Source organism: Capricornis sumatraensis, chromosome 1 (genome assembly GCF_032405125.1).
Source record: "Capricornis sumatraensis isolate serow.1 chromosome 1, serow.2, whole genome shotgun sequence".
Lineage (NCBI taxonomy): Eukaryota > Metazoa > Chordata > Mammalia > Artiodactyla > Bovidae > Capricornis > Capricornis sumatraensis.
In genome coordinates, this window is record NC_091069.1 from 245,335,437 (window position 1) to 245,355,598 (window position 20,162).

The window sequence follows — 20,162 nt, forward strand, 5'->3', positions numbered from 1 at the left end:
AAACTGACCAGACCAAGATCACAAGAATGTAGAGAAACTGCTGGTACAAAGGGAAAACAGTACAATCACTTTGGAAAACACTGAGGTAGTGTCTTTAATACATAACCATTTTATCCAGCTATAATACTCATAGGTGTTTATACAAGAAAAAAGGAAGCATATGTTCACATAAAGGTTTGCATATGAATGTTCTTGAACAGCTTTCTTCTCAAGAGCCCCGAAGTGAACATTATTCAAATGTCCATTAACAGGTGAATGACTAGACACATTACTGTGTCTGTACAATGGAATACGACTCAGCAATAAGGAAATTTAGTAACACAAATTAATGGGTGAATCTCAAAATAACTGTGGAAAGAAGCCAGAAAAAGAGCACATGCTATATGATTCCATTTATATAAAACTCCAGAAATGCAAATTAACTTATAGTTACAGAAACCAGGTCACAGGTTACTGGGGGCTGGGAGAGAAGCAGGAGGAATTATGAAGAGGAAACCTTTGAGTGTAAGAGGGATGTTCACTATCTTCACTGTGGTGATGGGTTCATGGTGTAACACATCTAAATCTATCACTCAAACATTTTATATGCAGTTTACTCTGTCAATTATATCTAAAAAAACAAAAACTAATGTTACCTGATATGATTTGGCATAAATTTTAACGCTTCATCCCAAGGGCTCCTCAATCGCATTGAGGAAGTTCTGACAAAACATCACTGTCAGGACTGTCCCAACATTCAAGACACACAGTATCTCTGCTCCCTTCCATTAATGCCAAAAATATTCCCCGTGCCATTCTGATACCAACAATGCTCCACATTATTTCCAAATTCCTTGAGAAACACCATTCCAAAAAAATTTGAAACCAAGTTCTATTAATAGGTCTATTTTGGCTCTGAATCATGAATTCAAACGTAAAATAAACTTGGATTCAATATAAAGTTTTTGTTCATAAACCCTGGTGACATCTTTAATTTTCCAACTTGACCCAACGTTTCTCACCATAATAGATATTCCAAGGCAAAACTCAAAAGATATTATCAGAGCTCAGAAAGACCTCAAAAAAGTATTTGATATCACTTGGCACTCTGCTGCGAAGTGTCAGTATGTTAAAGTTCAAGAACTGTTGCACATAATTAGCTCATCATAAGAGTGGAGAGGAAGACAGGAGGAACTAGAAGGTACTTCCAACAGGATCAAGAAAATCAAAGATCTAAGACCTTGTCAGTACAGAAAACCTGAAAACAAAACCCCTATTAAAGCAATTGTACTGAGTGACCTGAACAACATAAGGATTAAATTTCCTATGGATTAAATATATAAGATAAAATGACTGTGGGAAATGGCAACATGACTTCCATAAAGTGGAAAATCACACTTCTCTAATAGTTCTCTTTGAGTTTTCCACTATTTAGATGGATGTATGTGTGTGTCTCTCAGTCCTGTCCAGCTACTTGTGACCCCATGGTCTGCAGACCACCAGGCTCCATGGGATTTTCCAGGCAAGAATACTGGAGTGGGTTGCCATTTCCTTCTCCAGGGACTCCTCCTGACCCAAGAATCAAACCCAGTCTTCTGCAATGCAAGCAGATTCTTTACCTTCTGAGCCACCACGGTAGCCCTTCAGGTGCACAGAGAACGCTTAATTATATACACAACCAACTCTGAGTTGAATGGAGACTTGTTTTTGAAGATCAGCTATAAAAGCTATGGATAAAAAAAAATTCTCCAGAGAAAAGGAATGGATAGAAATTTTTAAACAGATTGTTTCCCAGTGGTAGTATCTTATTTTCTTTCAAATGATATGGAAAAAGAGCTTTACAAACATGCAGTAAAAGACTGCCTGTATTGAAGCAGCAACAAAACTGATCATTAAAATAACAGGAAGCTTCAACACAGGCAAGTGGATCCAGATAAAGTCCTTATAGGAATATGGACTCCATATGGCAGCTATGAAGAGAATTACAGATTCTCTGTGTTTTTTCTGAGGATTCTAATGTAACCAAATCTAAATAAAAATAATAATTTTAAAAATCAGAGATCTGGGGTGGGGGCACATCCTATTCTTGTACAAAATAAGATGTATCTGAAAAATAATATGGTCCTAGTACCAATATAGACAAAAAAAAAACCCACCAGTTCTGAACTTTAAAAAATATATTAACAAAAATTAATATAATAAGTAATAAATAGGTAATTTTCCTTTAATATTTTCAAGTCCTAGATAGGAGCGTTAGCAAGTTTCTAACAAGAGCTTCAATCAGTATACCAGTTGGAGTCAGGCCAGAAGCTAAGTCCCTCCAGTGGCCAAACAGCCAATCCTTCGACACTCTTGTTCACTGCAGCCATATTCAGTTTCAGGAAGTTTATCAGCCACAACCCTAGAATCACTGTGTCACTATCACCAAGTTCTGGTCATAGTGATCATGAGCCCCTTTTCAAGCCCTGACTAGCAGTTACAGAAAGTGGGAGTAGAGTCTAGATAACCTAATTGGAAAATTATGGGGGAAAATAGCTTGTTCTATAAAGTTTGGGATGCTGTAATCTAACCAGGATCTAAAATGAATATTTAATATCTTAAAGATGTACCTGTCTGACCTTTACCTTTCCCTCAAAGTATCTTAAGCTACATCCAGAAATTCTGCAATGGAAAACGTGTAAACTACCATAACTCCTGTAACAATGAAAATTCCAGTACAACAATGAAACACAAGAAGTGACAGAAAGCACTGCCTTTTACACAAAATACAAAATTTCGTGTCTTTCTTACTTAAGAAATTCTCCTCAGCTTCTGATAACAGACATTCTTTATTTTAAAAGTGCAAATTTAGTATAAATGGCAAAATATTCCCAAAGAAATAAGAGGAAAAAAGAGCCTAACAGTATAGACAAAAGGACCTACACAGAGAAATGTTCTAGTGCTGGTATGAGATCTTCATGTAAAAGCACTTTAATGCATTTTAATTACAGAAAGTTAACTAGCTCTAGCTTCTCAGAGCAGTGACCGCTTGCTTACCCAACAGCCATCACCTCCCCACTTCAGCATTACCTCACTTTTCCAGATTCTTTCATAACCAAGAGACCATATGATCTAATTCTGACCAATGAAACTGAGAAGAAATCTCCTGAGGCAAGGGAACATTCCTGGAAAAATTGTCCTCCCTAATAAAATAGTCACAGGAAGAAAGAATTCTTCCCTCCCAGCATTTCTAGGGTATGATGGCAAAAACTGCAAAAAACCATCCAGCAACGTGAAAAGTAAGAGTCCAAGGTAAAAAGACCAAAATGGCAAGGCTGCCAAAGAAGAAAGGCAAAGACTGACTCTAGTGACGCCAGTAGACCCCTGCATCAATCCTATTTATAGACATGTAAGAAACCATTGTAGATCTTTATTGTTACTTAAGCCACTGCTTCTCAGCAAATGTATTCGATTTAAGTCTATTATGCCACATGCAATCTCACCAATCCTAACAGCATGTTTACCAATCTGAGTTATCTGTAACAAAGTAACCCGCCAACCATCTCAATCAAGCCAGGCTTGCCTAGAAAATGCTATTAATGCTGACTGCTATGTTAAACAGAAATACAGCCTTAGCTAGCATTTCTATGCAATTCTATTAATACCATTTTCATCCTCCCTTAGCAAAACAATGACCTCTCTTTCTAGACCATTTCAGCTTTTCCAAATTACAAACTATTCAGGAGAAAAAAAAATCTAACATTTCTGATATTGTCTGCTTGTTTGGGATCGAACCCTGTCCCTGACAGTGAAAGTCCTAACCACTGGACTGCCAGGGAATTCCCATTAGCTTTCTGATTTTCTTGATAAGAGAGTTCTCTTGCTGTTTCTAGACCTATCATCATATCATCTGACAAGAGTAAATACAGAAAGCAAAATTCTCAGGGACTTTATCCATGAATCAGCTGATTTCTGAAGCATCTTGAGATTTGTGTGCATCAGTCTTGTCTGACTCTGTGCAACCCCATGAACTGTAGCCTGCCAAGCTTGTCTGTCCATGGGATTCTCCAGGCAAGAATACTGGAGAGAGTAGCCATGCCCTCCTCCAGATCTTCCCAACCCAGAGACTGAACTAGCGTCCCTTAAGCCTCCTGCATTAGCAGGTGGGTTCTTTAACACTAGTGCCAGCATCATCTGGGAAGCCCCATCTTGAAATTTCTGCTATATCAAATCAAAATAACAGAATTTTCTAAACTGAGTATGACCAAAACATGGTCTTAAAGTCTGAATCCTATATGGAACTTAATGAAGAATAAATATTCCCCCCCAAAAAACTTCATTTTTAAAAAATGTTTAACAAGATGTAGCATTGGGTTGGCCAAAAAGTTCACTCGTTTTCCCAGTTTTGATGGCTCTAGTAGCACTTAGTTGTCTTACCTTCATTCGAAGTAATTAAGATTGTCTTGTGACAGTTGTCATATCAGCATGCATTAAAAACAGAAAAACACTGAAATTGGCGAATTTTTGTGTAGCCATTTTAAAATTGAAGAGGGGACAAAGCAACATTTTCAGCATATTATGCTTTATTATTTCAAGAAAAGTAAAAACCCAACACAAAAGACTTGTGCGGTGTATGGAGAAGGTGCTGTGACTGATCCCAAACGTGTCAAAAGTGGTTTGTGAAGTTTTGTGCTGGAGGTTTCTCACTGGATGATGCTCCATGGTCAGGCAGACCAGCTGAAGTTGATAGCGATCAAAGTGAGATACTGAGAATAATTATACCATGAGGGAGTCAGCCAACATACTCAAAATATCCAAATCAAGACTTCCCCCATAGCACAGTGGATAAGAATCTGCCTGCCAATGCAGGGAATATGGCTTTGATCCCTGGTCCAGAAAGATTTCACATGCTGTGGAGCAAGTGAGCCCATGAGCCATAACTTCTGAGCTTGTGCTCTAGAGCCTCAACTATTGAGCCTGGGTGCCACAACTACTGAAGCCCAAGCACCTAGATCCTGCGTTCTGCAACAAGAAAAGCCACAGAAACAAAAAGCCTGCATACCACAGTGAAGAACAGCCTCCATTCACCACAACTAGAGAAAGTCCTCAAGCAGCAATGAAGACCAAGTACAACCAAAATTAAATAAAAATTTAAAATATCCAAATCAAGTGTTGAAAATCATTTGCACCCAGTTGGTCATGCTCATTGCTTTGATATTGGGGTGCCACATAAGCTAAGCAAAGAAAACCTTCTTGACTGCATTTCTGCATGTGAATCCCTACTTAAACATAATGAAAATAGTTGTTTTTTTAAAGGAAATTGTGACAAGCGACGAAAAGTGGATATTTTGCAATCATGTGAAATGGAAGAGATTACGGGGCAAGCAAAATGAACCACCACCAACCACATCAAAGGCTGGTCTTCATCCAAAGAAGGTGATGCTGTGTACATGGTGAGACTGGAAGGGAGTCCTCTATTATGAGCTCCTTCCAGAAAACCTAATTAGTTCTGATTAGACCAACTGAAAGCAGTATTCAATGAAAAACAACTGGAATTAGACAACAAAAAAATGCATAACCTTCCATCACGATAACACAAGACCCATGTTTCTTTGATGACCAGACAAAAACTGTTATAGCTTGGGTGGGAAGCTCCGATTCATCTGCTATATTCAGACACTGCACCTTTGGATGGTCTTTTCAAAATTTTCTTAATGAAAAAAAATTCAATTGCCTGGAAGACTATAAAAGGCCCCTGGAATAGTTCTCTGCTCAAAAAGATTAAAAAAAAAAAATTTGAGGAAGATGGAATTATGAAGTTGCCTGAAAAAAGATAGAAGGTAGTGGAACAAAATGGTGACAATGCTCAATAAAGTACTCAGTGAAAATGAAAAACTGTGCCTTATTTTTACTTAAAAACCAAAGGAAATTTTTGGCCAAACCAATAAAACAGAAGAGACCAGCACACTTTTTTTTTTGGCCCACACAGCTTGTGGAATCTTAGTTCCCCAACCAGAGATCCAACCTGTAACCCTCACAGTGGAAGCGCAGAGTCCTAATCACTGGACAACCAGGGAATTCCCAATACAGGTGCACTTTTAAACATATGAATTTTACAAAACTACAGCCTACAGAAGATATGAAATAATAAGAGTTCTTGGTCAAATAATTTCAGTCACATATACATACTAAAGACCAGATTTCAACATTAAGGCAAAACATCTCCTAGTCAGTCTGAGCTCATTATTTCACCCAAAAATCTGTACCTATTTCAAATGATCAAAAGAAATAAAACCTATTCATATTAGCTACATCTTTAAAACAAATTCATAAAATACAATACAAACATAAATCAAGAGTTTACAGAGTCATATGAAAGAAATGTAGTTGATGGAAATTCAAAGGTTCAGCTGCTAAGCCCAGAAATGTCTGAAATACTAGGTAAATGCAATTGAACACTCAAAACAGAAATATTAATTCCCAAATAAAAAGCCAGAAAGCACCCATGGCTTCACAGCTATTGGTTAAGTTACAGTTCAAAGCCAATTCCCTAGTATGTAATGATCACCTTCATTAAAACAGTACAGACTGTCACAGGAACAGAAAGAGATTGTGGAGGAAAGTCAGAAAGAACTTAGAAAATAATGACGACTGCGTTCTCTACAGAGAAAGATGACTCAAATGGTACTCGTTAACTGACTGACAAACTGGAAAAGGCTAGACTCAAATACATCATACTAACCAAATGCTAAAATACACTCTACATAAAGACATTAAAAAAGAAATTATAAATGGCATAGGAAAAGATATAAATGGATATATAATACTGCCTTTATAATTTTATTGTACAGAAAGGCTTTAAGGACAACCATAAAGGCAAAATAAAGATTAAGAGATACAAAATATTAAAAATCTTGAACCACCAAAAAGAAAGAAAAACCCCCAAAGAAAACTAAAAAGCAACCTGCAAACTAGAAAAAGGAATTCAGAACAAGTGACAGACTAAAGAATAACCTATCTATATATATATATATGGAGAATACTTACAAAACAGTAAGACAGTAGTAGAAAAGCAGATAAAAGATATAAAAAGGCAATTCAAAAAAGATGATTACCAACAGCCAATAAACTCACTTCTTTTTAAAAAATCCTAGACATTTAAATATGGGGTCAGAGGTTAGGCAGGTTAAAGCTAACAGTGACCACACTTTCTTCTGATCTTCACGTAGCTGGCTCCTTTTCATCCTTCAGGTCAAATGTTACCCCATCGAAAAAAGCTTTCCCTCACCATTCCTTAAATATCAGCTATCTCCTTTCACCCTCCCTTCCCAATCCCCATCACTGGTCTGAATTTGTATTACAGTAACTGGTCTGCTGCTCCTGGTCAGTTACACCCCAAGGGGTCAGCTCCATAAATGTAGGAGCCTTGTCCATCTCCTCCAGACTGGTATCCCCGGAACTCTGAATATGGCAGATACTTATTTATTGCATAAATGCACCATGCATTACTGAATGAATAGTCAACATAAAAAGTATGGCATACAGCCCAGATAAACATAACCTCATCCAAGTTACTTGTCTCTTCCAAGTTCATTTCAAACAAGAAATCATGATACATGTAAGGTAATAGGGTTGCTGAGAAAACTAAGAAAATACAAAGGTTAAAGCTCTTCTGTGCAGTACTTGGCAAAAAATGCCTCAAACTTTAACCATGAGTACTATTTTATCCATCAAATTAAGAGATTAAAAAGGTTATGTGGGTATGAAATCAGTGTATTACTGCATACAATAGTCAAAAGTTAAAACAGGAAGAAACCTAAGGAGAACAAATCAAACATTATAAAATGTAAACCATTTTGTGAAGTGAAAGTCACTCAGTCATATCTGACTCTTTATGATCCCATGGACTATACAGTCCATGGAATTCTCCAGGCCAGAATACTGGAGTGGGTTGCCATTCCCTTCTCCAGGGGATCTTTCCAACCCAGGGATCAAACCCAGGTCTCCCACACTGCAGGCGGACTCTTTATCAGCTGAGCCACCAGGGCAGTCAGTAAACCATTTTCCTCAATGATTAAATTTCTAGAAATGTATTACAAGGGACAATTATGTACAAAGATAAATAAATACATAGATATATAGATCTCATTTTGATATTCACAGAATCACTAATAGAAAAATCTGGAAACTAAACATCCAAGAAGCAAATGGTTAGGTAAAATTTTCCAAAGAAATGGCAAGGAATTAATTTTTTTACCGCAGTTTTGTTAGATTATATGCATAAAGAAACATAAACACTTCTCATTTTAGTGATTTTTTTCATTTTCTCTTTGCTTTTGCATTTTCTAAATATTCTACAATGAACGTAAGTAAGCTTTAACATTAACCCAATTTTTAGTCATAGTTCACACACAAAAGCTAATGAACTAATTCCATACCAGTTTGTAATACCTATAGAAAGGTCACTACCGATATCTTCAAATATTTACATAAAAATAAGGGCAAATTTTAAGGCTTTAAATTGAGGCTCTACCACAAGGTCTTTCTCAGGCAAAGGTCTCTCCATCTAGAACCTGGCCTCAAGTAAACCAATGATAATTTAACTAACAGATACCAGAAAAAGGGGGTCAGGGACTCTCCAGATCCACAGGAAATACGGTTAACAGTTCTAACTCTACATCTAACTAGTTATGGGAAAGCTGGACAAAGTACTCACTAGGACTTCAGATTCCACATTAACAAAAATAACAAGAGGTAATAATGTTTATTTATAATGTATTTAAAGGTTTTGACTAATTCATTACATTAATAACAGCTAATACTTACATAGTGATTATTATCTGACACTGTTGTAAAAACTTTGTATACACTAGCTTACTACACCTCCCAACTAATTCTCACCTTAAAAATGAGAACAAGCTGGGACTTTCCTGGTGGTCCAGAGGCTAAGAATCCGTCTACCAATGCAGGGGACATGGGTTTGATCCCTGGTCTGGGAATATTCCACATACTTCCAAACAATGAAGCCTGTGTGCGACAAGTACTGAGCCTGCGTGCCTAGAACTCATGTCCTGCAACAAGAGAAGCCACCTCAATGAGAAGCCCAAGCACCACACTAAAGCCCTTATTCAGCAACGAAGACCCAGTGCAACCAAAAATAATTTTTTTAAGCGAGAACAAGTCGGATTATCTTTACAATAACTTTTATCAATATCTCCCCTTCACAGAGCTAAGGAAACAAATCTAAGTTAACTAAACCCCAGAAACTGATAAGCCCTTCTGTGAACAGAAAACAAGACTTCAGCTGTTTTCATCCCTAGCAGACAAGTAGGAAGAACTGACACAGACATGAAAAAGAAAAAATCTGCCAAACCTTTAAACAGTTGCCTGCAGACTCGCACAAGTGATGAGAATGCTAAGGAGCTTCCTCAGAGTAAGTGGCACCCACTCCCATTCCCTTCCATAGGCCTTCACCAACTACACAGGACCAAAAACTGGATGCAGAGCAGGTGGGAGAGAAACCTCCTAAGGGTAGGGATAGTTCAAGGTAGAAAGCCAATGGCTGAACTAGAGAGCAAAGAGAACTCTTCATCAAACAACAAGTAGGCAGCTGGACTATAAAACAGTACACGATCCTGTGAAGTATGGAAAGCTGGCAACTGGGCCATAAAGTATGACCTCCCAAGAATCTCACTAGGGCCCAAATTTCAAAATCGGCTGAAAAAGAAAGTCTTAATCCCACCCTCAAAACACGTAAGCCAGTTATTAAATGAATGCAATTAAAGTCACACAAAAGTCAGAGATGATCAAATTAGACTGACCCAACCCCACACTAATAGTTTGGGGCCAGGGGATGGGGGGGATGCCAGCGGGTAGGGGTGAGAGGCACATCTTTTTTTTTTTTAACCACATCTGAAAGCATGTGGGATCTTAGTTCCCCAGCCAGGGATCAAACTCTTGCCCTATGCAATGGAAACAGACTCTTAACCACTGGACCACCAGGAAAGTCCAAGTACCTTATTTACGGACACTGACTAAACTACTCTTTTAATGTAAAAAGGCCCAGTATACTTCAAAAGATGATGAAAAACACAACAAAACATGAGACCCAGGGTCAAGAGAAGGAGTGGCCAACAGCAGCAAACCTAGAGCTGGCCAAGATGTTGGAAAATGTTCAGCCATTATCTCCTCAAAATACTTACTCTGCCCCATGCTTCCATCCTTTCTACATGGGACTTTTAAGCTATTCATTGAACTACTTGATATCCTACAGGTTTAAGAAGCTCAGAGAACCTTAAAGTGACAAAAAAAAAAAAAAAAAGTCCTCCCAGGCACATGTGGTAGGCAGTTTCTGACATGGACTCCAATATCTCCACCTTCTAGTACTCACAGACTTGTGAGTCCCCTCCCCATGAGTAGCTTATTTCTAACCAACAGAGTACTAACACTGGGTAACATATCCATTCAGTTGAGTTCAGTCCCTCAGTCGTGTCCGATTACTAGCTTCCAAAAGAGTGTGATTTCTGTCTTGCCTGCAGGCTACCACCTTGTCAGCTTTCATCTTCCGACAATGTAAATTGCTAGGTTGGAGAGATTAAGTTAGTATGGAGCTGAGGGCAGCCGAGAGCCAACCAGGAATCGAGTCAAGGCTCTCAGCCCAACAGTCCACTCCAGGGACTGAACCCAGCCAAAAATCATGTGAATGTGGAAGCAGCTCCTTCCACAGTCAACCTTTCAGTGGAAACACCAGCTCTGGCCAACACTTTGAGTGCAACCTTGAGAGATGGAGACAGAGGATTCAGCTTAGTTGTGCCTGGACTTCTGACAAACTTTGAGACAGTAAATCTGTGGGAATTCCCTGGTGGCTGTGCTTCTCTCATAGCTCAGTCGGTAAAGAATCTGCCTGCCAATGCAAAAGACCTAGGTTCGAGTCCTGGGTTGGGAAGATCCCCTGGAAAAGGAAATGGCAACCCACTCCAGTACTCTCACCTGGAAAATCCCATGGACAGAGGAGCCTGGTAGGCTACAGTCCATGAGGTCGCAAAGAGTCAGACATGACTGAGCGACTTCACTCACTCACCCACTGAGCCTGAGCTTTGGAGCCCAGAAGATGCAACTTCTGAGGCCACACGTGCTAGAGCTGGTGCTCCACAAGAAGAGAAGCCCCTGCAATGAGAAGCCCTCTCACTGCACCTAGATCCAGTGGTTAAGACTCAGTGCTTCCAATGGAGGGGGAATGGGTTCCTTCCCTGGTCGGGCAAATAAGATTCCACATTCTGTGTGGCATGACCAAATAGAAATAAATAAATAGATAAATAAATTATTAAATTTGTGCTGCTTTAATTCACTAAGTTTCAGACAATTTGTTATACAGTGATAATGACTATGGTATATCACATAAACCTTCTGAAAATTAAAAACAAAATGAAAATCTTGAAAAGCAACCATAGGGAAAAACATTATATTGGGACTTCCCTGGTGGTCCAGTGGTTAAGAATTCACCTTACAATGCAGGGGACACCGGCTCAAATGCCTCAAAGCAACTAAGCCCAGGTGTCACAACTAAGACTCAACACAGCCAAATTAATTAATTAAAAACACACACATCTTAAAAGAAGAAACAGTAAGACTGCTGGCTTTTCAATACTAATGTGCTGAAAGAAAAAAAAAAAACCAGAACTAAGCAACCAAAATTTCACAGCTTAAAAAAAAAATGCATTTAATAAAATCAAAACAAGTTTTCAAACCAAAAAGGAAAACTAAAATCATTGTCAACAAACTTTCATTAAAAGAAATATCAAAATAAGTTGCGGAGACCAAAGAAAAAAGTAGCACAGCCAAGGCTAAGTGGCTCAGACAGCAGCACCACTACCATAATTCGGCACCAAGCTAGAGAGACTGCCATTCTCCATTCTACTTTGTGGTCATTCATAAGGGTAAAAACCAAGTATCATAAGCCCACGTATTAGTGCTCACAGACTGTATTTTGTTATTTCACAAAACACTACAAATATAAATTAGGTGAAGGGGAAGTCTACACATTATGACTTAAATGTCCCATCGATGTTATCACTCATAAATACTACTGATTACTACTGTGTGCCCAGCACAGCAAAATCATTTTTTTCAGTATTTTTACACCACTTTTTATTGTTATACAGATCAAAGAACTGAGGTAGAGATTAAATAATTCGCCTAAGATTACATGTATCAAAGCTATGGTTTTTCCAGTAGTCATGTATGGATATGAGAGTTGGACCATAAAGAAAGCTGAGCACTGAAGAATTAATGCTTTCAAACTGTGGTGCTGAAGAAGACTCTTGAGAGTCCTTGGACTGCAAGGAGATCAAGCCAGTCAATCCTAAAGGAAATCAACACCGAACATTCATTGGAAGGACTTGGTGCTGAAGCTCCAATACCTTGGCCACCTAATGCAAAGAGCCTACTCACTGGAAAAGATCATGATGCTGGCAAAGATTGAGGGCAGGAAAAAAGCGGACAACAGAGGATGAAATGGCTGGATAGCATCAAGGTTGGATAGCATCACTCACTCAGTGGACAAGAACTTGAGCGAACTCCAGGAGACACTGGAGGACAGCAAAGCCTGGCATGTTGCAGTTCATGGGGTCGCAAAGAGACACAACTTAGCAAATGAACAAGAAAATGTAGTAAGCAACCAGAAAGGCAGGATTACAGCCCAAATTTCTAACTTAACACTGTCCTATTGCTAGACTGCACCTTATCACACTGTTATAATCATTAAGTGTTCCCAAGTGATATCAATGAAAAGCCTACAGATCTCTACAGTCAAGTGCAAAGAAAATGCAGAATCCATATGGAGAGTGGAAAAAAAGGCTGCACTCAGGATAAAGGGTCTTTAGAATCCACAATGAGCAAAACAAATGGTAATGTGACTACTTGCAATACAGATTTGGAATACACAGTTATATCATTTTAGTTATTCATTTTTTGGCTGTTTGGCACAGCATACAGGATCTCAGTTCCCTGACCAGGGATGGAACCCATGACCCCTGCAGTGGAAGCACAGTCTTAACCACTGCCAGGGAAGTCCTGGGAGTTTTGTTTCAAATGAGTAAATAGCCTTGCTATAAAAAAAAGAAAAAAGTTTCAACTTTAGACTCCAATAGAGTCTATCTGGCGGTGCACCTGAATTTCACATCTTGGGTTAGAATTTTCTAACATAACCTGAGTCCTCAATCCAGTAAGAAGTTCAAGATGGTTATACCACTCTCCCCTTGATTTGAAGAGTGAATTCGTAAACTGAGGAATGTTGACAAATAAGTAGAAGTGAAGAAAAGAAGCAGAGATATATTTTACAAATCACAGTTATTCTGATATACTAACAAATGTTGTACTTACTGAACTATTTTTAATGTTTGAAAGAATAAAAAATAATAATCTACTATGATAAATTTAAAATATATTTACAACACTTAAATTATTAGAAAGATTATGCTTAGATCTAAATGTGCCATATAGAGGCTTCTACAGATTAAAACCATCATTGTAAATATAGAGTGGAAACCCCTAAGGAAATTTAATTAAGTGGTGTTAATATCTTTTAAGTGGTGTGAATATTTTAAGATTAAATTTTCATGACAAATCAAACACTAATCAAAATGTAAAAATAAATATACCAGTTTCTACATATTACTAGATTTATAAGATATGTAAATGAACTTAAAGGTTTAAGAAAAATGACTACTTACAATTCTAATAAACCAAACACTGATTTCAATACAAATAACTCTGAAGTGTTCTCCTTACACAAAAGGTCTACTCAAACATGACCAAACAAATAAAAAAAAGTTAATGACAATAAACCCCCTAATGATAGTCTACAATTTAATAATCTTGATTTCCCCCCCCTCCCCCGCTTAAGAAGAGACTGGCCTACAAAACTTGATCTATCATGTCACTCAATTACAAAGTATACCAAATCTCTCTCCCCTTTTCAAATACACCCCTCCTTTACAAACCTTTCCAATTCTCATGCCCAATTCTATATTTCTATTTCATTCTTCCCCTTTCTTTACCACCTATAACTCATAAAAATTACATAAAAATTCACAGGCTCAACTGCTAATGCAGAGTTGGTATTGAGAGATAACTAGTTCCAATTTTCCTAAGAAAATACCAAAAATAGTCTTGCTTCCAAAGCACAAGCTGGACTGGCAGCACAGTCAAAAGTCTAAGATAAACTGCAGCTGTGCAGACAGTGATACTGGAATCACTTGAAAGGCTTTAAAATAATAGTGATGTTCAGTCAGTCCCACCACAAAGATTCTGATTTAAGTGGTCTGGGCCACAGCCTGGGCAGATTTTATAAAGCTTTCCAGATGGTTGTGATCCAAGAATCATAACTATTGAGAAAAAGGAATAAACAACATACAGAAATAAACAACATTATAAGGAATCAGATAAAACCAAAATGTGAAATATTCTACAGAATAACTCAAGTATCTTCAGTAGATCTACAGCACAGGGGGAAAAAAAAAACTATGCAAGATAGAGAGATTTAAGATCATTTCAGTGTGATGCATGAACCTTGTCTGAAGCCCAATTCAAGGCAAATATTGAAAAATATAGCAAACTGGTAATGAATTTATAATATGGACACTCGTTACACTGTTATCATTTGTGTATATCTGAATGTGTTCCTGCTAAGTCGCTTCCGTCATGTCTGACTCTTTGAACCACAAGGACCGTGGCCTGCCAGGCTCCTCTGTCTGGGATTCTCCAGGCAAGAATACTGGAGCGGGTTGCCATGCCCTCCTCCAGGGGATCTTCCTGACCCAGGGTTCAAACCAGCATTGGCAGGAGTGTTCTTCACCACTAGTGCCACCTGGAATACTTAAAAATATATATTTTTAAAGAGAAAAAGAGTTTGGAGAACTAGAAGCTACTCACATACCCCTTACAAAAGAATTAATTCTCTACACAGAAAGCTCACTGTCTACCACTTAGTGCTGGGAAAGGAGGCAGGAGGAAGGTAAAGGAGACAGAGGATCCTCACCAGACAAATCATCCAGGCAATGAGAAAACATATGTCAGAGCCACATCACAGGGATACATCACAGAGCAAGATTCCAAATACTTTAAAGTAGAATCTTATTTTTATTATTTTTTTGGCCACACTGTGCAGCATATGAAGGATCTCAGTTGAAGCACAGAGTTTTAACCACTGGACCACCAGGAAGTCCTGAAAGCAGAATTTTAAGTTTTAAGCAGTACTAACAGGAAAAGCCAAAAAATATATCAATCTATTTTTAATGTAAGTTTCCCAGTAGTTATAGCATCATGCTTATTTCAAAATGTAAACAACTTTATCCTCAGTAACATAGCTGCACGTCTTGTCAATAATGCTTTGCTGGGAAGAGGCGATGGGAGAGGGTTAGATTGGAAGTTTGGGGTTAGCAGATGCAAACTGGTACACACAGAATGGATAAACAAGGTCCTACTGTATAGCACAGGGAACTATCTATATTCTGCAAGAAGCCACAATGGAAAAGAATATGAAAAGGAATGTATATATGTGTGTAACCGAGTCACTTTACTGTACAGCAGTAATTAACATTGCAATTCAACAAAAAAAATTTTTTCAAAAATTATGTTTTTCTGCTTCACAGACACACTGTTTGCACCTAGTAACAGGAGTAAAACATCCTTTAAATATTCCCTTAAGGTTCAAGATGTCAAACTCAAGAAAACATTAAAAACTGCCATGATGAAGAATTTTACAACTCCCTTTCTTGAAAATACTTTAAGAGTTTGCTTCAAAAAACTCTAGGAAGGGAAATATTAAAACTGGGAATTAAAATAGGATCTTTTGTTACATTCACCCAACTTTAAGTATCAACACTTAACTGTTCAGTATCTACCGAGAATAGACTCACACACACAGAGAACAGACTTGTGGTTGCCAAAGAGGAGGTGGAAGTGGGGGAAGGACAGACCGGGAATTTGGGATTCACAGACGCAAACTGTTTTATCTAGGATGGATAAACAACAAGGTACTTCTGTACAGCACAGGGAACTATAATTAATATCCTGTGACAAACCGTAATGGAAAAGAATATGAAAATGTACATATGTGTAACAATCACTTTGCTGTACAGCAGAAATTATCACAACACTGTAAATTATGTTGTAAATTAACTACACTTCAACAAAGGTTTAAAAAAAAACTTTTCATATATAGATAACAAATCCTTCTATTTCTGTTCTTTTATATAATTTAAGAATGGTGATGTTATTCTATATTAACACCTACTTCTACTTGCAGTTGTTAGAACTGCGGTAAAAGATCACTCAGCTCTTTTTCTCTCAGCTGTTTTGCACGTACAAGACGCTGAATATGCAACTAAAGAAAATCCTTTGTCCTAACACAAGTCAGAAAAAAATTTTCCTGAGAAATATTTAATTTCATTAAGGACTAAAAAGTGGCTCAAACCAAATCATATACTGTGAGAGCAACTAAAAAAGATGACAAAGTACAATGAAAAGAGAACTGTAATCCATGTTACTGGTGCTCCAGCAAGAGAAACTGCATCGTTAGGGCCTACATTCAGTTATACACAGCAAAGAGCAATATTAAAAATTCATAAATATAAGTTTCCTGAGGCACTCAACAAGTGTAGCACAATTTAGAGAGGCAAAAGTACTGGAGGAGTGGCAGAGTCTCACAGCAGCAAGATTTTTATTACTCTGCTGAGGGAAAAAGAAAGAAAAATGTTCCGAGAGAGGAACCTCTCTCCACCTTTGAGACGCTTCTATTCCTAGGAACAAGTGGTTGGAGGATCTGGGAGGGGCAAATGGAGGAAGACCAATCAGAGGTCGAGTTACAAGTCCGGATCCGAAGAAACACAGATGAGAGCAGCTCGCTGACTGGGTGGCGCGCCCCCGGCTCTCACCAGACTCACCGCACCTGGGGACCCACCCCGCCACAAACCGCGGAACAGGGTCGCCCCCACCTACCCCCGCCGCCCCCGGGGCCGTTTCCTGCCCAAACCAACCAGCCACCCCAAAACAAAACAAAACCTACGGGGGGAAGTACCGCCGTCCCCGTGGCTCCCCGGCCGCCTGCCCGCCCCCTCCGAGCGCCGCTCTGTCACTTCGTCCCTCCAGTGGGAGCCCCGAAAAGGGGGCGGGGAGGGGGGGCGGGCGCTGGGAAACATCGGGATGGAAATGTCAAAAGTCTCACCAATTCCTCGTAGCTCCTGTTGTGCTCGTTGCCCTCCCAGTCCAACCTCTTCGGCAGCAACTGCAAAGACCCGAGACGCACACGACTGACCACCGCGCAGGGCAGGAGGGGTGTGGGGGCGGGGGGCGGCGGGGCAGGGGCGGGGGAGCCGGGGAGCCGGGCGAGCGGCCCCCAGGCAGGGCCGGCGGGGGACGCGGAGAAAGCCGCCAAGCACAGACCTGATACTGCTCCAGCTCCTGCACCAACACCTGCAGCCGAAAAGACAGACGCGCAGTTAGGGGGGCGGGGGCCGCACCCCGGTCCACCCGACGCCCTCCTCCCGCGACCCCGGGCGGCGGCGGGGCCGGGGCTCCCGGAGCGCGGCCACCGCCCGCGGGCCCGCACTCACCTGGGCGGCTCTCCGACATGGGCCGGCCGATAGGTACCGGGCGATGAGGAAGTACAGCTCTGCGGAGAAACGGGGAGACCAGTCAGGAGACGGGGAGACCGCGGCGGAGAAGAGGGGGCCGGGGCCCGGGCGGGGGCCCCGGGGGAGGGCGCGGGCGCTGCGCGTCTTACCCGACTCGATGAGAGGCACCGGGCGTCGGGCGGGCGAGGGCTCCGCCATGGCCGGGCGGGAGCGGGCGAGCAAAGCGTGTAGGCCGCGCCGAGGCCTGACCGGGCCGGCGTCCCTCTACCTCAGGCGCGCCTCCGCCGCCATGCCGTGCGCGCCGCCAGTGCTGACGCCTCCGCGAAGTAGTGCCCCCCGGGAGAAAAAGTAGTTCCTCTGTGGGAGCCGCCTGCGACAAGGGACGAACGACGTTTGGGCCCCGCCCGGAAGAGTGAGCCTGCCTTCTTCTCTGCCTCAGGGGATGCAGAGAGGAGGCTGTATGCGCCAGGAGTCGGGCCCCGGGGAGCCGGCGGGTGGGGGAGGGGAGCGCGCGTGGCTGGGATCCCTGCGCGCGGTGAAGCGGCAGCCGGCCATTGTGAGGCGGCGGCCGGGCTGCGCGGCTGGGCTGGCGCCGGGGGCGGAGGTCGGGCGGGGGCAGCGCCGGGGGCTAGGGTGGGGGTGGAGACAGGTTCCCGCTTTTCCAGCCAGAACTGAGCCGCGAGACGCGGGGCCGCAGGGGCCCAGGAGGCGGGGCGGAGTCTCCGGCTTCGGGCTGTCAGAAGAACATCACAGTCAACGGGGGCCAGTGCGTTTGTCCCCCACGAAAGAACGCTGGCTTTGAGGACGCGAAACCCTTAAAACTGAAAATCGTGCCAGCTGCCAAGAGTAGAACGCTGGCCCGAGAAGCTTTGCCTGGAGACGGGAGGAGGAATGGGGGGAAGTCATAGGATGGGAGAACCGGGGGCGGGGAAGGGGGGCGGCCTCGGACACTAACCCTCTGCGGTTCGGAGGGTACTGCAAACGTTACGGAGAGTCCACGTTGCTGAGTGCAGTAGGAAGAAGATAGAATCGTGAGACCCCCGCCGCAGTCCTGGGGAAACCCAGAAGGGTGAAAGAAAACGCACTACATGGCAGAGGATGTCGACCTGGCTAATTGGGGAAGGCAGTCCAGGCCGGCGATGACTTAGCCGGATAGGAAGCGGGATGGGAGGAAGCGGGCCATAGAAACGCAGCGGCCCACTCCCTTAGACGACACCTCGGGGGAGGGGGAAACCCTGCGTACTTAGGATACTCTTGGAAGGCAGTAGTAGGGTTTGAGCCTGGGGCAGCGGACGAGGATCCGGAAAATTTCCTTCAGGCTGTGCTAGGCTGCGGATTCATTCACTCCGCCTAGCCAAGGCCCTGTTCTGAGCCCTAAAGAACAGCAGGAAGCAAAACACTGCCCTCAAGGAGTTGTTTATTCTGCAGTCGCTCAGTCGTGTCCGACTCTGCGACTCTATGGACTGCAGCAAACCAGACTCCCCTGTCCTTTGCTGTCTCCTGGAGTTTGCTCAGATTCATGCCCAGTGAGTCCGTGATGTTATCTAACCATCAAGAGTGAACACTGAAAATTCCAGTTCCTACTGCAGTAGAGTGATCTTCACAGTATAGAGGTTAGGATAGTGGTTTAGATCAGACCCTGGAGTGGGATTCACCCTGGTCCTTGCTGGGCTATTCAGTGTGTGACTTTCAGTAAATCACAACCTCTGAGGCCAGTTTTCTTCACAAGTAAACGGCAAGTATCTTCCTACTTTATAGGGTTGTGAGGATATAACGGGTTAACCTGTGTTCTTAGCATGTAGCAGGCACCATATACGTGCCAGCCTTTATTCACACCACGTGGCAAAAGCTTTTATACATGTTTGTGAGGGAATAGTCCCAACGTGTTTGAGCAAGTGCATCTTGTATCTGGTGGTTCAGCAAACACTATGAAATGATGGGCATAAAGATGAAGGAATAAGCTACAGCTTGGCCATCCCAGATTTCAGTGTCTGTTAGGAGAAAGGGTGCAAAGAATGACTGAGATTTAGGGCAGGGATAGAAGGGAGGTTAACCCACCTGTGGGAGGGGGAGAATTCAATTGAGTCCGACTCTTTGTGACCCCACGGACTGTAACCCACTAGGCTCCTCTGCCCTTGGAATTCTCCAGGCAAGAATACTGGGGTGGGTTGCCATTCCCTTATCCACAGGATCTTCCCAACCCAGGGATTGATCCCAGCTCTCCTGCAGTGTACCCAGATTCTTTACCCTCTGAGCCACCAGGAGGGGGAGATTTTAGAAGAGTTTTAGTATGGAAAGGGCCAAAATGTGAATAACATTCCAAGTTTAGGAACTCAAGTTTAGTAAGACTGCTTGGAGTGAGTTTGGAGGTGGGATGGGACTCATTAAATCAAACTTAAAATCAGGGGAGGGGGAGTTGAAACTGGGAGCAAGTAAAGGGTTCTAAACGAGATAGGATTGTTTTTCATCTAGAATAGATTTGAGAGTGTTAACACAGGAAACCGCTTAGACCCCTAAAATAGGGAACAGTTGAAGTGCAGTCATTATAAGGATAGAAAGAGATGGCTTCAG

General features: G+C 41.7%; 1 protein-coding gene across 1 annotated transcript in view; it reads right to left on the minus strand.

Annotated features, from left to right (window-relative positions):
• BRWD1 (bromodomain and WD repeat domain containing 1) overlaps positions 1 to 17,870 on the minus strand; it is a 123,407-nt gene extending 105,537 nt beyond the window's left edge. Inside the window, exons 1-4 of the mRNA XM_068980370.1 lie at positions 17,741 to 17,870; positions 17,571 to 17,629; positions 17,401 to 17,430; positions 17,183 to 17,242 (exon numbers count right to left, since the gene is read on the minus strand). Coding sequence (XP_068836471.1) covers positions 17,183 to 17,242; positions 17,401 to 17,430; positions 17,571 to 17,629; positions 17,741 to 17,789 — 198 coding nt within the window. The 5' untranslated portion in view covers positions 17,790 to 17,870. The remainder of the gene's footprint in view (positions 1 to 17,182; positions 17,243 to 17,400; positions 17,431 to 17,570; positions 17,630 to 17,740) is intronic.
• Between the last annotated feature and the right edge of the window lie 2,292 nt (positions 17,871 to 20,162).